Source organism: Capronia epimyces (genome assembly GCF_000585565.1).
Source record: "Capronia epimyces CBS 606.96 chromosome Unknown aczIQ-supercont1.4, whole genome shotgun sequence".
NCBI lineage: Eukaryota > Fungi > Ascomycota > Eurotiomycetes > Chaetothyriales > Herpotrichiellaceae > Capronia > Capronia epimyces.
The window spans coordinates 3,430,094-3,451,030 of record NW_006912907.1 but is presented as its reverse complement, the minus strand read 5'-3'; the positions used below and the strand labels follow the sequence as shown (position 1 = coordinate 3,451,030).

General features: G+C 53.5%; 8 protein-coding genes across 8 annotated transcripts; 4 read left to right on the top strand and 4 right to left on the bottom strand.

Annotated features, from left to right (window-relative positions):
* Positions 1 to 707: 707 nt before the first annotated feature.
* Positions 708 to 1,645, bottom strand: A1O3_05896 (uncharacterized protein; the record flags this gene model as incomplete). The annotated part of the gene is made up of 2 exons (XM_007736016.1): positions 708 to 1,303; positions 1,402 to 1,645. The coding sequence occupies 2 exons, from the start codon at positions 1,643 to 1,645 to the stop codon at positions 708 to 710; spliced, it is 840 nt and encodes a 279-aa protein (XP_007734206.1).
* Positions 1,646 to 2,292: 647 nt separating this feature from the next.
* A1O3_05895 (uncharacterized protein) lies at positions 2,293 to 3,731 on the top strand (the record flags this gene model as incomplete). Its single annotated transcript, XM_007736015.1, has 2 exons — positions 2,293 to 2,482; positions 2,542 to 3,731. The coding sequence occupies 2 exons, from the start codon at positions 2,293 to 2,295 to the stop codon at positions 3,729 to 3,731; spliced, it is 1,380 nt and encodes a 459-aa protein (XP_007734205.1).
* A 405-nt stretch (positions 3,732 to 4,136) lies between these two features.
* A1O3_05894 (alcohol dehydrogenase) lies at positions 4,137 to 5,217 on the bottom strand (the record flags this gene model as incomplete). The annotated part of the gene is made up of 3 exons (XM_007736014.1): positions 4,137 to 4,242; positions 4,330 to 5,086; positions 5,184 to 5,217. The coding sequence occupies 3 exons, from the start codon at positions 5,215 to 5,217 to the stop codon at positions 4,137 to 4,139; spliced, it is 897 nt and encodes a 298-aa protein (XP_007734204.1).
* Positions 5,218 to 6,005: 788 nt separating this feature from the next.
* Positions 6,006 to 9,251, top strand: A1O3_05893 (uncharacterized protein; the record flags this gene model as incomplete). Its single annotated transcript, XM_007736013.1, has 1 exon — positions 6,006 to 9,251. One exon carries the CDS (start codon positions 6,006 to 6,008, stop codon positions 9,249 to 9,251), a length of 3,246 nt encoding a protein of 1,081 aa, XP_007734203.1.
* A 679-nt stretch (positions 9,252 to 9,930) lies between these two features.
* On the bottom strand, positions 9,931 to 10,728 carry A1O3_05892 (uncharacterized protein; the record flags this gene model as incomplete). The annotated part of the gene is made up of 1 exon (XM_007736012.1): positions 9,931 to 10,728. The coding sequence occupies one exon, from the start codon at positions 10,726 to 10,728 to the stop codon at positions 9,931 to 9,933; it is 798 nt and encodes a 265-aa protein (XP_007734202.1).
* A 261-nt stretch (positions 10,729 to 10,989) lies between these two features.
* Positions 10,990 to 12,603, top strand: A1O3_05891 (uncharacterized protein; the record flags this gene model as incomplete). Its single annotated transcript, XM_007736011.1, has 2 exons — positions 10,990 to 11,879; positions 11,928 to 12,603. 2 exons carry the CDS (start codon positions 10,990 to 10,992, stop codon positions 12,601 to 12,603), a joined length of 1,566 nt encoding a protein of 521 aa, XP_007734201.1.
* Positions 12,604 to 13,820: 1,217 nt separating this feature from the next.
* On the top strand, positions 13,821 to 14,280 carry A1O3_05890 (uncharacterized protein; the record flags this gene model as incomplete). The annotated part of the gene is made up of 2 exons (XM_007736010.1): positions 13,821 to 14,008; positions 14,226 to 14,280. The coding sequence occupies 2 exons, from the start codon at positions 13,821 to 13,823 to the stop codon at positions 14,278 to 14,280; spliced, it is 243 nt and encodes an 80-aa protein (XP_007734200.1).
* Positions 14,281 to 14,799: 519 nt separating this feature from the next.
* A1O3_05889 (uncharacterized protein) lies at positions 14,800 to 18,567 on the bottom strand (the record flags this gene model as incomplete). The annotated part of the gene is made up of 1 exon (XM_007736009.1): positions 14,800 to 18,567. The coding sequence occupies one exon, from the start codon at positions 18,565 to 18,567 to the stop codon at positions 14,800 to 14,802; it is 3,768 nt and encodes a 1,255-aa protein (XP_007734199.1).
* Between the last annotated feature and the right edge of the window lie 2,370 nt (positions 18,568 to 20,937).

The following is a 20,937-nucleotide window of genomic DNA, read 5'->3' as shown; positions in this document are numbered from 1 at the left end:
TTTCCAAGGGAGATCACAGCTGGATAGCGATCCCAGTACGAGAAGGCAAACAAAGAGATAGAGGGGCTTGTGTAACTACCCCTCCAAAAGGTTAGATACTTAGGATAGAGACCCCCCAATCTTGATCCAGGCTCTCCAGGCCTGCTACTCCCCTTAGTCCTATCCTATCCTTCACTCAAAGTAAGCCACAAACATGTTTCTAGTATTACCTTATCCATCCGCCTGCAGCTAGCTGGATTTGTCCTCTTTATCTTGGAGTGTATGTACGGAGTATGCGATTGTTGCTGCTTGGCTTGGGCCGCCACTCATCTGCCACAAAAGGCCTGATATTCATAATTCGTACTCGCACTCGTACTCGTGTTCAAGTTCGCGTTCGAATTTTCTACCACCTCGTGCCATCACCTTTCGATAGTTACATTTTGGCCGCGATCGGAACTTCAAGCTGGGTTGACCTTCCCCTTCCAAGGCAGCTCTGTCTTGTGCATGCTCTATGGTAGGCATGCATTGGGCTCGCTGTCGTGACAATGCCCTCGCGCCGCTCGCACCAAAAGTCCCGTCGAGTTTGCTCGCTATGCAAGCAATGACATGTCAAATGTGATGAACAAGGACATGGTATCGGTCATTAAGGTAAAGAAGAATCTGATAGACGTAATGCCTCGGTGTAAATGCTTTTGTAGGTTCTCAGACAGTGCCGTCTAGGGGTTAAATCAGGACCAGAGCTCGTTCCTAAGAATATGAAGCCAGGCGTTTTCGGCGGGCCATGGGTCCAAAACCGTCTCGAGATATTCAGGCCAATCATCGTTGAATCGAAATGTCCATGAGGCTGCGCAGTATTCCCAATAGCTTGGATACCAGCCCGCTTTCTCCCAACCCACCAATACAACACGTAAGTCCGCTGTCTGGAGATGATCAAAGTCGCCGTTGCTGGTCAATGAAACCTTGCTGCCGGAGCTTGATTGGATGATGATGTTTTTCCGTTGAAGGTCAGCATGTGTAAACACGGAGGCGTGATTTCGAAGGACGACAGGCAGCATTCGCTGGTAGAACTGTGATCTTTGAGGTCCCCGGCCGTTCCATATTTTGTCCACAAGCAGTGTCTTTCCCACTAGAGCATTGTTCAACTCATTCTCGGAGTAGAACGGTCCATTCACCCCAGGACTTTGTTCGTCTCCCTCCCCCGTCCAAAAAATGCCATCCGGCATAGGCTGTTTTCCAACGCCTCCAAAATACCCCAACGAAGGTAAGGTTCGCAGTTGATCGATTTGTTGTCTCAAATCCAGACAGACTTGTTGTTTATGCGCAGCTGAAAGACGGGGCCAGGATTCGAGCAGATTGCTTCCAGGGATGAATTCCATGACAATAACAACCGCTTTATGGTCTCCCGATCGATATACGGCATACACCTTGGGTAAGTTGATACATGTCGTGTTCCGTAGGAAGACATGGTGGCTGCTTCGACTTCAAGTTCTTCAACGGCCTCGCCGCACTTGACAACATAATGTTCGCCAACTCGCGCCACTTTGCGGCCTCCGACTTCTACCAGAATCTGCTCGGCACTGTCGATTTGCTCTTGTGTTGGAAGAGGGCCCGGTAAATCGTCACCGAAGTAGGGGAGGGTCAGTTTGTGGTCATGAGAAGCCGCCATGATAAAGCTGACAATCCTAATGCTGAGCTGCAAGCAAGTCCTGCATGGCAAAGAATGACTCTTCGTTTGCCGTCGTATAATGCCATGACTCATCCTCCATTGATCTCCCCATCCCTCAGGCTCGTGCACGGCGGATGAGACCCTTCCTTACGGAGTACACATTGTGCAATTGCAAGACGTGCCACAACGAGGGGATGTCAGTCACATGGATCCACCATAAATGTGCCACCTCTTATGGTTCGGTCCGCTGCTTCCAATGCCTCCAATCATTGCTAGTGCCTGTCCGTGTCCTCGGGGGGCGCGGGGCCGATACATACTAGGTCCCGTCAAAGCGGCGAGGGATCTACCCGAAGGTTTAGGCCCCCATTTAGGCACTCCGTACTCCGTATTTACGGAGTACATACCTAGGTAGGTACTCTCGAGTCCGTACTGCGCACCTACTGCGTACTCCGTCCTAGGGGTTAGGCCCCCGAGGGGCGCCTTGGGCGTTGTTTACATCTAGGTGACAGTGACATGCACTTCGATTTCGACTGCGCACGGCCGTCCCCATCCTACATGCCATCCTACATGCCATCCTACATGCCATCCTACATGTATACTCCGTACACTTTTTCTGAGTGATCATCCCTTCTCCATCTTGTATCGTGATGGCTCCTGTCATCGACAACGTGGTCCGCCGCTCCTTCGACCCAGGCGCACCTTCAGACGCTTTTCGGTCACAGTGGAAACATCCGGGCGATATTTTCACGCTCTTGCTGATCATCGGCGGTGATGTTGTCGCGCGTGCTCTCGCTCAACTCGCCGGATCTCCCATTACCCCCGTTGCGTTCTCTTTCGGTCAGCAAGTCACAAACCCACCCCAGAGGGCTCCGTGCTGACTCGGGACCTGAGTGTAGGATGGGTGGCTTATGCGGCTGCTGCAGTTGTCTCCGCAGTAGGCGAGAACAAGCTCATGCCTCTCCCGGACTGTGATTGCCAAGTCATCAATGGCAAGTCGGGCTACGTGCGGAGCAACACCAGCTGGGTGATCGGTCGAATCGTGAGAGATTTTGAGAGCTGGATGGACAGAAGCGATCCGAGTGGCAGAGTGAGAGCACAAGTAGACAAGATGCTTCGGGATCGTTGGGAGTACGATAAAGCCCAGGCAGAGAAGGCCGAGCCTGGTGCCGGAGCAAGAGTTGAGAAACCAGTACAAGCCGGTCTTTGTGTGTCTATCTACCAGCCAGGGCAGGCTACTAAAGGATATCCCGGCTACGATCTTGTCTACTGGATGGGGTTTGCCACCGCCATCCTGCAACTCGGTATCGCAGCGATTCCTTGCGGCCTTTTTGGTGACTGGGGAATCCTTCTGATCACTATTGCCGGGATCCTACTCTCATTCGCGACCGGAAGCCTGCCGCAATGGCGTGCGGAGAAATGGGCATGCCGACAGAACTCTACCAAGTCCGTCATCTTGACCAAAGGCAACGGAAGCCAACATGCCATTGTCATCGTGGGCAACGGAAAGGGATTGGACCTAGAAGACCTTGCCGCCGGACAGACGAATGTAAATTTCTCAGCCTCATGGGATACCAGAGCCTGGACACTCATCTTGGCTACCCTCTGGATTCTCTTGTTAATCACGGCAGGGGGGCTGTCGCGGAATACGTGGTTCTTACTTGCCATTGGTGGGATTGGGATCTTGCAGAATGTTTTCGTCGCCGGATTTCGAAGATTCCCGGAGGCATATGGGATTCCACTCACTTTGGAAAACGTCATTGGCTCTCCCAAGGTCATGGAAACGCTATATGCGGTGGAAGAACAGTATCCTCGGATTGGCGCCAGCATGAGAGCGACTTTCTTCCCGGGCGACCTAAGGCCCGACGAAGAGGAGAAATGGCAGCGTTTCGCGGACAAAGCCAAGGCACAGAAGAATCGTCGGGAACAGACTCGAGAAAATCACAACGACAATGCCCTGGCTGGTGCATCCAGAAAGGTTGCCGATGATGACAAAGGCGGAAACAAAACTACCGTCACGATCAAGGCTGGAGACAAAACCGCTGACAGCAACAGCGGTGACGATTCCAATCAGCGGGCGGGTGCCTGAAACGGAATGAGCATACCTGTATGTTTCGCGTCCAACTTGCAAATGATATCACTGTTTTTAGCAGCAACATGAATGTTTTTCGCGAGGAGCAACAAATCTACAGCCAGGTTCAATAGCACTTCTCATATAAGCAAAAGTATTCTGAGTTCTGAACGAAGAACTCCACGAACACGACGTGACTGCGCCATCCAGTCCAAACTGAGGCTCAAGCTCCGCTGTCAGATCTGGAGACGCTGGTTGTAGGAAGTCAGCCGGACACTGAGAAGTGCTAATGTCTACTGGGGTGACAACTGAACGAATTCCATCAATGGCAATGGTCATGATCTAAGTGCGTGTTCAGATGGCTGGATCTCTGCGAAGCCAATCCTGCCTTTATCTCCGAAGCCGTCCATGATGGGATTTCACTCAAGTGCGCATCTGGTACCTGAGCAGATCGTTCTCTAGCACTTGATCTTTCTTGGTCAGCAATTCGTCCACGTCCCAATTAACCCGGAGAAACCTGTCATTCAACCTAAGAGATAAAAGTAGGTGTCTCATCAGCCAAACCATCCAGTCTCAAAACGGTGGAGGAATGTATATATATACACGCAGCACTTACCACTCGCGCCTCTCCCTTGTCAGCCAGACAAACATGTCGGCCGCCAGTTCGGGCGTGTCGTTCAACAAATCATACATATACTCTGGCATGCCCTTGGCTAACTCGGTCAGGACGCCGCCGGGATGCGCGGCATAGGCGAGGAGGCCCTGGTCTCCATATTCGGCGACAAGGAAATTGTTCAGCCGTAGCACGGTCTGCTTAGTCGTCTGGTAGGCGCTCGCTCCTGGCGCGACCGTGAGGGCGCCCATGCTGGTGACGACAATGATGGTTTTTTCGCCGTTCTCGGTCTTGAGCAGAAGAGGAATCAGGGCGCGGTCCAGCAAGTAGACGCCCTTGACGTTGACCTCGAACGTCTTCCACCACTCGTTCGCGTCAGATTCTGCAATCGGCTTCCACGCTTCGAGGTAGCCGGCATTGTTGATCAAGATGTCGAGCCGGCCAAACTCGGTCGCGATCTTGTCCGCTGCCGCTTGGACTTGGGCCTCGTTCGTCTGGTCGGCGGTCAGGGGGAGGACGTGTGGCCGTTGACGACCTGCTTTCTCGGCAGCGGCGTAGATTTCAGACACAAGAGACGACAGGTCGGAGCGCGCCAGCACCGCGATACCGGAGGCGCCTGCTTTGGCAAACGAGAGAGCAGTGGCGCGCCCGATGCCCTTGGAGGCGCCCGTGATCAGCACGTATTTGCCGGAGAGGTTGGCTTGCAGTGGATCGATGGCTGGGTATGTGTCATGGCGGATGGTCGGGACGAAGTTGATGACTTGAGAAGCAGGTCGGTATGTCAGCACGGGTATGCCACTGCTTCCACCAGGGTTGGTGCTTGCGGTGGCTATGCTAGCTGTAGGGTCGGTCCTTACTTGGTCCTATATCTATTGGCTTCGGAGGCGCCATGGTTGCTGAAGTGTTGCTTGACGCAAGTCTGCTTCCGCCGACGTTCAAGTTGGGATGTGAGGCGGGGGACAGTCTCGATCTGTGGTCGAAAGAATCATGTCGAGAAGACCATGAAGCATAAAGCATGAAGCAACATGCTATATATACTGGGTCTGGGATTCTTCCATCGGGGATACAGCTCTAATTCCGGCCAATGAAGTCGCCATTCGCCTTCCTGTGGGAACGTCGAGGCTTTCTCCTCTGTACTCCATATTACTACGAGTATGCGTAGGAGTATCTTTCATCTTGACTGCGGAACCATCTCACCCCTTCTCCGCCACCAGGAACCGATCTGCCTCTTCCGATTCGCGCGTGTCTTCTTTGACTGTCCCTCACCTCGGAATCGGAAGCAACAGGACCCGAGAGCTCATCTATATGCACGTGATGGCTGGCCAAAGCAGCGTGGGAATAGGTACGAATGCAGTAGCATGTAGTCGGCGCCAAGACTTGGTTGGCATCTCATGGTCCTTGTACTCCGTAGTAGTATGCACATATGTGCACGGTGTACTCCGTACTCCGTGGTGGTAGTCCTCCGCAGTATAACTACTACCTCATAGACACTGACCCGACACTGGCAATCGCGATATTCATCCAACAATCTCAACGCGTCTACACAATTGACTTACCGCCATTAGTAATGAGCCAGATTGGGTGCAAAGTGGTACAGCAGTCCAGCTTCAGCGGCGCACCGATTATGACAGGTCACTAGGTAAAGATGCTCACCACCCTTGAGTTGTCAATGTCAAGCTATGTATTGGCCATGCAGTGTGCCTCAAGTTTCCGCATATCACGGTCCCCGACCAGGGATAGAAGTCACCAGTGCCGGAAAGGGGGCCATCCGCGTCAACGAGACTCAAGGTGCTCCTGACAACACCGGAAGCAATGGCGATGGCGATGGCGATGGCGATGGCGATGCCGATGGACCGGCCAATGTGATCCTCGATCTGCAGACCGCGCGCAACGACCATCTGTTCGCGACCATCACTGCCTCCAGGCTGGATCTCTGGTGCACTCGGCCTGTTGTTCTGCTTGCCTCGCTGTCTAGATCACCAAAGTCTCTCGAGAGCTATGGCGACAATGTGTCTGTGGTGTTCAAACCAGACTCAAGTACTATTGTGCTGCGAACCACCGAAAGCTACTTGATCGTGTACTCGGTGGAAAGTGATCAAACCGCACGAGCCCTTCAACAGCAATACGGATACAGCCAGGCGAAACGGCAAAACCTGATGCGGAGCTTTGGAGTGGATGACACAGTGGGGATCAGTGAAGTTCTCCTCCGATTCCGACGCGCCATCAAGATCGACGCGGGCATCAACTCGGTCGTCGCCCTGGATTCAGAGCTGGTCGTCGCCACCACGAAGCCTGCCGCTGTGCAGTGCATCAGATGGGACCCATCCAAAGACGGCTCCCACGCGGTGGCACAGCTACTAAGTAAGATGGATTGGAACAACCAGAAATCGGCCATATCAACCATGGTGCACGATCGGGCAATGAATCTCTCGGTCTGGCTGTCACAGGACGGACATGCTTACGCAGTACAGCGGATCAGACCTCAATTGGCCAGGTCGGTGTCTTCGGATGACTCTGTTCCGTCGTCGAGATCTTCTACCACTGCCGCAACGAGACTGTTCGATGGCTACTGCTTCCACAAGCCAGACACGCTCGGGGAAGCTAGACTGACGAGTATTAATGCACGCTTTTCACTCATTGCCATCGCAACCTCTGCCGGAGAGATAGTGTGTTATGCCGCGAAAGACTATGTGGGAAATATTCCGTTATCCCACACCTTCAAACCGCCCACTTCGCCGTCTTCTCGAGGCGCAGTGACGTGCCTCACTTGGTCCCCCGACGGGCACTGTCTTTTCGCCGGCTACGAACATGGGTGGTCGATGTGGTCAGTCTTCGGAAAGGAAGGGGCCTCGACGTTCCACATGAACGTGTCCCATGCCGAGTCGAACAATGAAAAATGGCTGCTGGCGGTCCATCGGGCGCGTTGGATAAGCGGCGGGGCCGAAATCCTCATCACATCGCCAGGTGAAGACAGGATATGGAAGCTGGAGATGTCGCGAAGTGCAGCCGTGGGCTGTTTCTCATGCGCCAACCTCGTTCGCGCCCTTCTCCAGACTCCCACCGAACTGACGGTTTATCGTGGCCACGAACTCCCCGATCTGACATCCATATCCAATGAGGCGTCACTGTGGCACCACGCGCAATATCCGTCTATCTATCTCCATAACCAGTGGCCCGTCAAATCGTGTGTGGTCTCTCAGGATGGCAGATATGTCGCCATTGCTGGCCGCCGCGGTCTCGCCCATTACAGCCTCCAGAGCGGACGATGGAAGACGTTCTCCGACCTCGCGGTGGAGAATTCATTCGCGGTCCGTGGAGGCATGTGTTGGTTCAACCACATTCTCGCCGCCGCCACCGAGAATGCCGCCGGCTATGATTTGCGACTCTACTCTCGCGAACTCGAACTAGGTCGCTTTCCCCTCCATACCGAGGCCTTTTCCATGCCGATCGTGTTTGTTGGCCCGTCAGGCGAAGATTCGCTGCTGGTGTATACATACGAAAACATCCTGTATCACTACATCCTGAACATTACCCCGCGAGGTGCACAGCTTGTGCAAGTAGGCCAGATCGCCTTCCACGGCATCGTTCGCGCCCCGAGTCGAGTGCGATCCGTGAGTTGGGTCCTACCAGACTCTCAACTCCGAAGCGGCGACCCTTCTCGCGATGTGGAGTATGCGTCTGTGCTGTTTCTGGTCGACGACAAACTGGTACTGCTGCAGTCGACGCGGAACGAGCAGGACGAGCTGAAGTACGACATGCGGGTCATTGCCCAGCATGTCGAGTACTACATCCTCATGCGCGACCAGATCTACTTCAACTTCACCGGGCCTGAAGAATCTGCACCTCCCACTCCGTCGCCGGGATCGGCGTTCACCATGCGCAGCCAACACCAATACTCATTGCGCGATTCGCTGTGGATCTTCAGCGGCGATGAACTGCGTCTTTGGCCCGATGTGCGCGATCTGTTCAACCACGCTGCTGAAGGCGACCTGAGCACGTCGCCGCTACTTTCCATGTCCGTCGACTTCTACCCGTTGTCGATCCTCCTCACCAAAGGCGTCGTGCTCGGGATCGAATCGGAGCTGCTCCAACGACGAGACGTCAATTTCGCCCAGTTCCGGTCGGGGATCCGCACTCAGCTCTTCCTGCCCTACATCCTGCAACATCAACTATGCGAGGCCAAAGACACGGCCGCGGCATTTGGGCTGGCGAATCAGTACCAGCACCTGTCGTACTTCCCGCACGCGTTGGAAATACTGCTGCACCATGTGCTCGACGACGAAGTCGATCGGACGAGAAAAGCCAAGCTGCATGAGGATGACGACGACAGCGGCGACGGTGAGCCTACTCCTGGCCCATTGCCTGCCGTCCTGTCGTTCCTGCAGTTGGTGCTTCCGCCTACGACGTACCTGTCGACGGTGGTACAATGCATCCGCAAGACGGAATTGAGTTCGTGGAGGACGCTGTTTGTGCACCTGCCGCCGCCACTGGGGCTGTTTGAGCAGGCGCTCGAACTCGAAGATCTCAAGACAGCCACGGGCTTCCTGATCGTGCTGCAGGGCCTAGAGGAGGACGACGAGTCGGACACATACGACGCGCGCAAGTTCGAGGGCCACGTGGTCCGGTTGATGAAGCTGGCGCGTCAGAAGTCCGACTTCGAGCTGTGTTCCGAACTGGCCCGCTTCATGATGGGCATTGATCCGCGAGGAGACGCCCTGCGTCGCGTCATAGTCGGTGTTGGCTTCGGCGGCAAGCCCATCACCCATCTGCACCCGCATCGAAGCGTCTTAGGCCCGAGCCCGGGCTTGTTGAACACGGCCTTGACGCAGAATAGACGGCTAGAATCAAGCCCTGAGGGAGGAGGCTCGACCCCGAGCTCCTTGTCCGGCGGAGATTACTTTTCCTCGTCGCCCGGCGGGGGTTGACTGACGTTCGACGTGAGATGTTCGACGTTCGCGTTTGTCCATACTATCCGAGTTGTCAAACTTAGTGCTCGGAGTGCACGGATAGGTAGAGAAGGCGGGCAGAGGAAGGATACATGAATCTGCATTGCATTGAGATGAATTGCATGGACGTCGAGGTTTCTTGCCCTTAGATGCGGAAAGAAGATGGCTGATCAATCCGGCAACCAACTGAACTGTTTGGCTACTAGGTACCTATAGTGTTTTGTGCCCATACACCCCGAATGCATGTCAGCAAGGCGAAGGCGATGAACAGAAAGTCAGCAGAAAGCTCTATGCAGAAAACGAAGCTTTATTTTCTTCTTCCTCAATAATTCTACAGTCTCCATGTTGTATGTTGCATGTTGCATGTTGTACGGTCAAAAGACGGTAGAGTAACAGTGGTAGGCACCTAGTAGGCATTCTCTTTTGCACGGCCATGCACGCCAATGCATGGCTGTATTCGTATCCCGGCCAGGCTCTCAACACCTAGAAAAGTCTACAGTACATGATCTTCCAGTGGTAGCAAAGCCTCCAGCATTCACGCCCGGTACAGCACATAGGTTCTGTAGGTGGCGGTCCTTGATGGGGCCCGGAGAAGCCGCGTCAAGACATGCAAAACATAGTTATGGTACAACCCATGGAAAGGGCAGGTAGGCATCCTTTAACCCAATCTTCTGACCTTTGGACTTCTCGTGCCGCCAAACTTCAAGCGCGTCGAGTCCGTGACCTTGGAGACCAGGGGCTTGATCATCCTGCCTTCGGTGCCCAGCAAGGCCTTCTGGAACGCCTCTCGGCCGGGCCCAAACCCTCTCATGATGACTTCGATGCCCGCGCCTCCGGACATGGCGCCCGGTTTGCGGATGTCGGCCAGCGTCATCATCTGGTTGTGCGTCATCTTCTTGCCGCCCAGCCGCCACTGCTTCTCAGCCATTTTGCGGAACGTGTACGTGGCCAGCTGGAACGAGGCATCGTACGAGCTGCGCTGCGCCTTTCGCAGTCCCAGGTTACCCGTGGACAGGGAGATGATCGGGTTCCGTGACGGCTCGGTGAAGGTGATGTGTGTGTTGTGCTTGTGCGCATACACGGTCAGGTGGTACGGCTCGTCCGCCGACACGCGGGCACTGGGTCTGGTGGCCGCCTCGTCTCGTGCGCTTCGTGCAATCGACCGAAGATCGCCTGTCAATAGGGAGTTCAGACCCTGTCGCTGGGGGTGCGGCGAAGAAGTCGATGTCCTTTGCGGCTTTCGCAGTGCTTCGGCGATTTGGTCCAGAGCCTGTGGCTCTTTCGGAGGCGTCTCTGGTTCAATTCGGATTCCGAGGCGCTCGGCCAGGCTGCTTGGCTCCTGGCTGCGTGCGGTATTCGAGGCGTGGCGTCGTGTCTGTGGCTGTGTCCGTGTCTGGGCCATATATGACCGTCGACATGATCGGCACATCGATGTGAAGGCATTGGGACGAGACATGGTGGGATCTGGTCGGTGGTTGGTGGTTGTTCCACTGAACAATCGGCGGCTCCAGCTACAAAGATTCCTCAAGCAATTTGGTCGAAGTTCCAAGTTGAAGTTGTTGCAACTCGGCCAAAGGAGAAACTTAGCCGAGCAGTCTGCTTTTCCGTCTGCTCTTGAGAATCCGCATCTACACCATGAACAAGCTCGGTCTCAATTTTTCCTGCGCCGCTCAACCCTCTCCTTGTCTCCTCCTTTGTAAAGACCCTACTCTATAGCATGATTGTACTGCGTGGCGCACCCGTATATGGTGTCCGACAGTATGTGACAGCCTCCACCACAGTCGCCACATTGCGAGCGGCGCAATATGGACGAACACCAGCGGTCCAGAGATTGATCTCGCGAGAGACGCAGTCGACATCTCTTACTCCCTCCTCACCTCTAACACCATTCTCCCCTCGGCTTACATTGCCAAGTCATGTCCTTCTACGATCATTACATACTTCCCGACCACAATACCAGCAAGCCCAACCGAAAGAGGAGCCAAAGCAGGAAGTGCGAGACCCGCCCCGGGACGAGAAGCCGCATCAGGAGGCGGGTGAAGGAGCAGAGCAGGAAAAGAGCGATACCAAAAATGAGGAATCCGGCAAACAAGAAAAAGACTCCAAACCTCCACCACCACCGCCTCACGGGGACAAGACTCCCTGGCAGGTCTTCACCGAGACTCTCCGAACCGAATTCAAGGCCTCCAAAGAATGGAATGAATCCACAAAACAGCTTTCTGGATCTGTCCAACAATTCACAGAATCCGAGGCTGTACGGAGAGCCCGCGAGGCTTCAGAAGCCGCCTCCAAAGGCACGTCTGAGGTGCTGAAAACTACCGGCCGTGCCATTGGTAAAGGTGCAGCTTGGACCTGGGATACCAAGGTGGTTCAGGGATTCCGACAAGGAGTGAATGCTACGGGCCGGACCATCGAGAAGGCAACTCGGCCGGTCCGAGAAACCAAGGCATTCAAAGACATCTCGGAAGCCGTTGATGATGGAAGCAGTTCGAGATATGGTGGTTGGATCGAAAAGGAAGAGCGCCGCAAGAGAAGGGAAGCCCTCAGATTGAAGGAGGAGAGGGAGGGCAAGCGCGCCCCGGCCGAGCCACTGGTGGAAGATCCAAAGTAAGTGAAGCAAGACGTCTCCGGCTCGACCCATCTGACAGTGCTTAGTGCTGGAACGAACATCACTGTCCACAAAGACGCGGCATGGAAAGAATCGTGGAACAAATTCAAAGAGAACTCGAAACTGATGCAAGGGTTGTTCAACATGAAAACGACGTATGAAGAGTCGGAAAACCCACTGATCTCGACGGCACGGTCAATCTCGGACCGCTTTGCAGGCTTTTTCGCCGAGAATGAGACGGCAATGGTGATCAAGAAGTTCCGCGAGATGGACCCCTCGTTCCAGCTTGAACCTTTCCTGCGCGATCTGAGAGAATATATCCTCCCTGAGGTTCTGGATGCCTACGTCAAAGGCGATGTGGAGACTCTCAAACTCTGGCTGTCGGCAGCGCAGTTCCAGGTGTATTCTGCTTTGATGGAACAATACACCAAGGCCGGGCTGAAATCAGACGGGCGAATTCTGGATATTCGACACGTCGACATCCTGAACGCCAGACTGTTGGAGCCAGGCGACATTCCCGTATTCATCATCACATGCCGGACCCAGGAAGTCCACGTCTATCGAAACCAGAAGACGAACGAACTAGCCGCTGGCATGGAGGACAAAGTCCAGCTGGTCACGTACGCCATCGGGGTGACGCGATTGCCCGAAGAAGTCAACAACCCCGAGACACGTGGATGGAGGATGATTGAACTGCAAAAGGCAGCCAGAGACTACATCTAATGCAGGGTCTGCTAAGTCCCTGGACGACCAAGGTTTCGAGAGATCGCGTGTTCCTGCATTTAGCGAGCATTCGGGACCGGAAAAGAAGAGATTGTCTTTTCTTCCTTTCTCTCGTGTCATTTTTCTCAGAGGAGAGCACTGCCGAATCTGTGTACATTTTCCCCAGACCTGGAGAGCGGGTGGCCAAATGGGCGGCACGGAACTTCCCATGCCATGTATTTCTACTCTTGTCTAGGTATGATGAGGTCGGATCAGGTGTGATATGGTGATCTGGATGCTTTGCTGGACACAACACGGGGCACCTTGGAACGGCTGCTAACATGTCCAGTCGCGGTGTCCTGTCCGCAAGCTTCTGAGGTGAAGAGTCAAGATGAACAAAATACAAGATAATTCTTCTCTCGAACAAAGGTCGACAGTAGTTTTGTTGCTTCAGCCTGCGCCCATTCACGTCGTCGGCGTATGTGGCTAAGCTTTCGACTGGTAGAATCGTACTAATATCTGCTAAGGGGAGAGGCTCCATGGAGAGGTACAGAGGAGGCTCCGTGGAGAGGTACAGAGGACGAACGATAGACCAGGCAGGGACTGGCTGCGACACCGACTCTATAGAGGTTTGCCGTGGCCCGGACCGGGAGCGAGGGCGTGTGTGTGAGCTGCTCGACTTGACAGTTAGTGTGCAGACTCGGGCTATTGTGTATGTACATACATGTACGGCACCCTCCATCCCAGATACTGTGGATGTGCTGTATCCGAACTACATACGTACAGTAGAAGAGGTACGGTTGTAGTACTCTGTACTCCGTACTCCGTACAGTAGCAGTATGTAGTACGTAGTAGGTGCGTAGTACCTCTGGTGCCTCTGGTGCCTCGGTCGTCCAACGACGTCATTGCTCGAGCTCACTTCCATCACCGCCATGTGCCTGGCCAGCTGAGAACTGCGCACGGTGCGTGGCACCAGGCATCAACATATGTCACCGCTGTGGCGGTAAAAGGTAAAAGTAGACCAAGTACGCAGTAGATATATATATGCATCCGTTCTCCCGCAGTCCCAGTCTTAGATTTCTATTTCTCTCAACTGAAAACAGTACCGCCGTATCTACCCTACACAGCCCACTGCAGCACGATCACATCCCGACCCATCCCAGCTGACCTACCTACCCACCTACCTAGCTACCTACCTAGCTACCTACCTACCTACTTCCCTACCCCTCGTCATCATCATGCCCCTCGTCGTCCCCGGCATTAACTCGAAAGACTCGTCATCCACAGACTCGTGGATGTCGAAGCTGGTGGGCAAACAACTCTCAGACAAGACCAACGAGACGAGTTTCGCGAAGAAGGATCTGCCGCAGAACCACCGTGTCGTCGAGGAAGGCGGGTTTTTGACCATGGACCACAACCCTGATAGGTCAGTCCGTACGAGTACTGCATTGTATGCAGGTGGCTGACGCCAATACCTTCATCCCATCATGATTATCTTTCGAGAGCGTACCCGACCATACACCCTTCGCCCCCGCCCCCCAACACATGTCCTTCGAGATCCTCCATTCCTGCCACACACATTCTAGACACAGACAGGGACACAGATCCAGATACAGATGCTGACAGAATACTACTATTGACAGACTCAACGTCCACGTTGACAAGGACGGGACAGTGAAGAAGGTCACTCATGGATAAGACTGCAGATTCCCACATGCCCTTTGGGGTCTGAAGAACGGAAGACGTAGATTGGAGTCTAGAAACTTGAGCTGTTGGTGGACTACACCCGACCCACTTTATCAGTTCAATAGCATAGCAATACGAGTACATGAGATATGCAGGTCTGAACTCAGAAGGCCTTGCTCTGTACGAGATAGCATGGACCACAGAGTATTCGGTACTCGTGCGACAGGGTGTATATGACCAGTCAGTACAAATGTGGTACTGAAACATAAAGACAGAGCCAGAGCTAAATTTGAGAGTGTGGATCAAGAAACAAGAAACAGGAATTGTGGTCCGTCTAGTCTGTGGGTTGCTACAACTGTTTCTATTGCCCGCTCCTCATTCTCAGAGCGAGGGCTTACCCCTTGTAAAACGGGGTACCAATTGGCTGCTGAATCAAAGCAGACCAGCCCAAGAGGATTCTTCATATTAGGGATTCATCCCTTGTCTTCGGGGAAAGGCGACCGGCCCAGCGGCAATACCGCAGCTGCTGTATCATGCTTCCTTCAACGCCCTGAGGGCCCTTTGCATGTTCTTCAGTCGCTCCTTTTCCTTGACCACCATGTTCCGGGCCATTCGTTTGATTTCCTCTCTACCCCATTGCTCGCGCCATGTGGTCCAACCCGCCAACTCCCCAACCACGACCTCTTGCGTGTATCGCAACTCCTTGCCGAGTCGTTCGATGTCTCTTCCCGTCTGCATCATCTTCTTCTCGGTGTCTTTGATGGCTTTGGCACGACTTTCTTCCGTGCCGGGGAAGTTGATGTTCATGATCCCCTTGCGGGGGACGGCGCTATTGGCGAGATTGGATTTGTGCTTCTCCAAGGCTCGCTGGGTGGAGTTGATTTGGCTGATCAAAGTGCTCGGTTTCAGCAATGCGGATTGCACGGCCGCAATCGTCGAGTGAAGCGAGCTGAGACACAAAATAAAGTTCGCCAGCGGCGACGAGGCCGGCTCCGTATGTGCTAACGACGCAAACTTGATCAAGGCGTCAACGTGCACCTTTGACAACGTCGTGGCTGGGGGTCCCATGGTAGCAACGGCGACTGCACACAGGCTCAATGCTTCGGCGAGGTCCGCCTGTGCTTGCACATAGACATGGCCTTTCCTGATCACGGATCGCGTACTGAGATTGAGCTTTCTCACCATCTCTCGCGAGTGAGTCACAAACAGATCAACCGCAGTCATGTCAGCTTTAGACGTCAACGCGTCATACTCGTCCATGATCTTCTCTTGAACCAGTTCCGACTTGAGTTTGGCCCGCTCCGCCATTTGCTCTTGAAGCATATCGGGAACCAAAAAGAATTCCCACAGCATTTCATGCGTCGAGAATGTCGGGTGGTTCATGAGAATCTTGAGGAACCGATCGAGGTGGGTTTGCGTATCATACAGCACAGCACGGGAGGGCCGCGAGTGGAGTTGGAATGGACCACGAAAGTTCGATGCGAGAATGGTGGGCATGTACGACGCGGGAGAATCCATCGTAAGCCACTTGGCCAGATTCTCAAAATCCTGCAGAGATCTCCGACTAGTTGTGATCGTATATGTGGTGCTTGAGACGGAGGGATTTGGGGCGCCGGATTTGAGAATATGTCTTGATGAGCCATCCTCAACGAAGAATGATCGAACGATCGAGGTGATCCGACCTGCCACGTCCGCGGTATTGGCGGGCGTAAACAGTGTCAAGTCGTCAATTCGGTTTCGAACCTCGTCGTCTTTGGCCAGCTCGACCGCAGTCAACCCTCGCGCCTCTCTCAGGTGCATGTCTATTCTTGGATCGCCTAGGAAAATGCGTACCATGTCGACTCGACCGTACTTACTTGCAAGCATCAACGGCGTGAACTTCCTGTCATTCATCGCGTTCAGATCCACATCACAATACTGCAGGACCCGTTGCATGATGCCAGCATCATTGAGAATATGAAGCAATGAATTCCCTTTGTTGTCTGTGTGCTCCTCGATGCGCAGCGGCTCACCATCATTTTGGGCTTGCTTCGCAGCCACGAGAGCTTCCGAGACCATGCCGCTATAGTCGGGATGGTCGTACGTACGGCAAATCGCGAATAGAGGTGTATGTCCAATTTTGTCCTTCTGCCTCCATGGAAGCACACTGGCAAGCCTCTTGATCAGCTGAGGCGTGTTGAACAAGTAATGTGCCACACTCCGACCCCGAGAATCCGTCGACGCAAGATAGCTCCTGAACCGGGCTTCGTCCGCATTCTGCTCTGCGTATTCAAGAATGATGTCGACCAGCTCGGTATTGGCAAGTTGGACTGCAGCACTCAATAATGTGGTTCCATCCTGAGTGATATCGGAAAGAACTTCATCCGGCGAATAATGCTCCGAAAGACTCAACAGGTACCGGAGAGATTGTGGCTGTTGACTCTCAATGGCCATCATCAGGACGGAATTGCCCATGACATCTTGTGTCTGTGCAAGGCTTTGGACAGAGGTGTCGCCTTCAAGCCCGCTGAGTGTAGTTTCGATGGTAGCAGCTCTGGACGCCAAAGAGAATGACGAAGAAACCGACATGCTTCTAGCCGCCATTTGGACCCTCTTCTTCTGTTTGGGGAGGCAAGGCTTCATTTCTGCCGCTTGAAAAGGGAAGACATGTGATAACCCACCGTCGCTAGAGGAAGTCCGCGACAACGACCCTGTGGGACGAGACTCAGACGAGTAACTCGAGCTGGTTATCACTCTCGACAAGGAAGTTTCGGCAGGCTCATCAACGAGGTCATCGGAAAGGATGGCAGACTCTTCGAAAATGGACCTGACCTCTTCGATCTTGCCAGCTTTCACAGCATTCCAGAGGAGTTGGTTCTGTTTGGACGCCTTCCGAAGACCAGCAGCATCTCTGGCCAGATACGTCAAGACCGCTTCGAGGGTACTCAGCGCATATCCCATCTCGCCACTTTCGACATCATCGATGTAAATGAAACGCTGCATATAAGACAGCCTTGCCTGGAGATGTCTCACCGAGGACCGGATGACGACCAGGAGTATTAGTGACACCAGAATATCGGCATTGATGGTCATTGCCACTGCCCGTTTCTCTTCGTCCGAGATACCCTGCGGCTCGGAAACGATTTTCTGGGTTTCAAGAAGAATATCCAGCATTTCTTGTGGACTAGCAGCAACGCCTATTTTTCGAAAGGTAGCAACTCCACGAGAGATCCGTCCCATCAGCTCCCGTTTTCCAGTCCGGCCATCTTCAATGGCGATTCCAACCTGTGAAACATCCAGACAATCCATCTGCCGTATTCGCCGGTCTAGCTCGTGATCTTGGGCTTTATAGAACGCACAGAGCCGGGGGAACAACAGGGAATCGTGGACGTACTCGGCCACGTATCGCTCAATCAGCTTCTCCACATCAGGTCCTGTCAAATCCGTTGTGGCACCCAGGTAGGAAAGCTGTTGTTTATCCACACCTTGAAACAAGTCGATCGCAGCTGTAACAGCCGTTTCGAGAGCTCTTCGCATGAGATCTTCCTCGTCTTCAAAATAAGCCGCGGAATTGAATGGCAGCTTCAGCGATCCATTTGATTTTATAGAATCGTTTTCTGACGCTTGAGTGGTCCCGTCCAGCGAACCGGTCGTAGAACTGCGTGAAGGAGGCGGAGGTAGTGGTCTGCCCAGTTCCTTTCCAAATTCGTTGAAGAGCCTCTCCAGGCCCGGTTGCATTTGGCGTGCGATCATGGGAAAGCTGCTTAGAAGTTCACTGAATGTCTTTACATCCTTCTTTTTAGGAGTAGGGGGCTCAGAAGAGGAAGCAGGCGTGTGCGGAAGCACTTTGGTCTCCACAACCATAGCCGGCTTGATAGGCAACGGTTCGAACACACCAGTGAGTGGTTTCGTGATGTAGTAGACAAGCCATTGTTGCATATCATTGCCCGGGGCATAGTACAAGATGTCGGTCAACAGGCTGGCTTGGGTGAGTTGCTTGAACCCTTTATTGGTGTAGATGACATTCTCTTTCAGGATCACAGATCTCCCATTAACAGTGGCATAGGTCTTTGCCTTGCTCCGAGTGTCGCGCACATTCCCCTCTTTACCGGCCGCAGGTGGAAGAACTCGGAGGATATGACTGCCCAGGAAATCTTCATCTTCAACCTGATCGGCGAATCGTTTGTGGGTGTCGTGGTCCTGGGCATACAAGAGGGACTCGGTTGTCGGAACCAGAAGAACATAGTTCTGAGCGGAGAGTGCATTTCCCAGCACACTACTCTGAAAGAGCGCGCGCAGAAAGGGATTCAGGACGGGCATCCAGGCACGATGCGCCTAAGTTTGGCAGCGCAGATCATCGAGGCGCTGATTGCATCGGCATGAGAAAGTGGTCAGCACGGGCTGGGTTGGGCTGATGGTCCGATGGCCAGAGTCAACAAGGGGGTTGAGCTTTGGATGGAGTGGTTGAACGCGATTAAGGCAGAGTTGTGGCCTTGTTAGGCGTCTGAGGGATGCAACAACTGCTGGAGATGATATTGCAATGGATTCCACATGTCAGGGCAATGCTTCAGAAGTGTCATCGGGCCATTGTTCCACTAATGCGTAGTGGTTAGGAGGAGTAGTGTGCGGATCAGTCAGGTTCCTCGCAGCTTCACGCGCCATGCAAAAACGCAGTCAATCTGGGGGCTAAAGGCACGTGGACAACCGGCTTACAGTAGTATCTTGCTGGTGCTGCTTTAAACCTTAGCCTAAGGGACCTAAGGGCCTAAGGCTAAGGGGCCTTAGTCCGCTGCTTATGTAGGCGCCAATTAAGTACTTATCTTAGGGCAGCGTCAAGTCTTTATCCTTCCAAGACGGCTTCCGCAGTTCCCATCCAGACGACTCTTTCGTTACACCGTACGGAGTACACATACGCCAAATATATCGGAAGAGTAGGACGGCAAGTGGTCATCCTCTCAGATATAAGCTGTCCAGTACGTTCAGTATTGAGCTTTTTGTCATCACAAGACCCCCGAGTCTGTGGTCGACCGGGCGACTTCAGGGACTTTGCCAAGAAGGAACCCTACGGTTTCGGTGCAAATAAATAAGTACAGTCGCTTCCATCCTTGACGTGATCGGTGTGTTCTTCAGTGAGGAGTGAAAACAAAATGTTCAATACTGGGCGTTGCGTGCAAGAGTCCAGCCTCCTTCTTCCTCAACGTTGACGCTTTCGATCGAGTACCCCTTTCCCTTGTCGTATTGGGGCCTGAAGCTGGGTTTGACGCCTTTTTCAAAAGTCGATCATTCGGCTTCGGTGTCTCCTCTGAGTGCACAAATCCTTCAACAGATGAGGTGGGCTGTTCCTGGTGAGATTGCCCTCCTTGCTGCCTACGTCGCAGACGATGAGCTTCTCGATCTTGCCTTGTCCCTTGTGACTACTTTTGCTTCACTGCTTGCGCTAACGAACAACCTCGTAGCTGGTGAAGCGTCCTTTGAATTTATTCACATGGTGTCTGTGCTCAGGAGCGTGGTCCTTTCGAAACTCAGCCAATAAACTGACTTGTGGCTTGCACACCTGTGGGCAAGAGGCAAATCAGGCCATTCCACCGATCGACCGAGAAGATGTCCTGGCTGAGTTCGAAAGCTTCGAGGTCTAGACTTTGAAATCCCGATTCAAGGGTCAAGCGGTCACGAATATCACGGTCTAGATCCCTTGTGTATTTGAACCCCCTTGCATTTCGTGGACGGTGCCAGCCGCACATTGCTGTTGGCCATGGCGTTTGGTCACCTAATAGGGCTAGATGCAGCAATCGCTGCGCCTAGGAGCTGCTGGAACAGTATGGTCTTTGGACAGTCGGCTCCATTCGTTGAGTACAATTTGCCTTCGATGCTGTAATTGAAGCTACAGACTGTTGTTCAGGTTGGAGGCTGCGGTGCGGCCCAACTCCATCTTGGTCAGCCGTCCTCCGGGCGCCACAGCGGCGGCATCCCATGTCTTTCGGTGCCTAGTCTCGGAGAAAGAAACAATGCAATATGTTGGGTCTGAGGGTGTACAACTGCGGTCAATCCTATCTCTCAAAAACGGGCAACTTGCCAATATGACCAAAGACTAGACACATCTCTTGAGCACCACAGGTATGAGTCCATCATTGACAGCTCAGCCTGTGACAACTGCTACATCTGAGAGCCATCTTTTAGTGCTCCAGATCTGCCGCTGCAGTACGGAGTACTATAATTAACTGCACCCTGCATCTCTTCCAGTCGCTCGAGTTTGCCCAGACGAGGCTAGAAAGCGGGGGTGGTTGTGTGGCTGGCGGACGTCCAGCACCTCATCCAACAGCTGAAGAGCTAGATTGTGACAGACAGCACACATCTCTGGGTGTTTCTTGACCTCGACCCACGAAGATTCACATCCCATGACCGCGTTGGGTCTAGTCAATGAATGTGCTGTCCAAAAGCAGCCAAAGTCCGACAACCTTTTGCTTCCAGCAACTTCAACCTGTGAAATTTCAGGGATACGGTAGAGTTCCCTCGATCCGCATATGCAGAGCGCCGCGGTCTGTCTGTTCATCCAATGGAGTTTGGCTATGTCCACCTGGAGACTGAGACGAGGCTGGCTGAGGCCACCGCCCACACTTCACCCAGTTCCAGATCCGGACCGATAAATGTCGAAAATTGCCACAGCTGGTCTGGATCCTGTAGCTGTGGCAG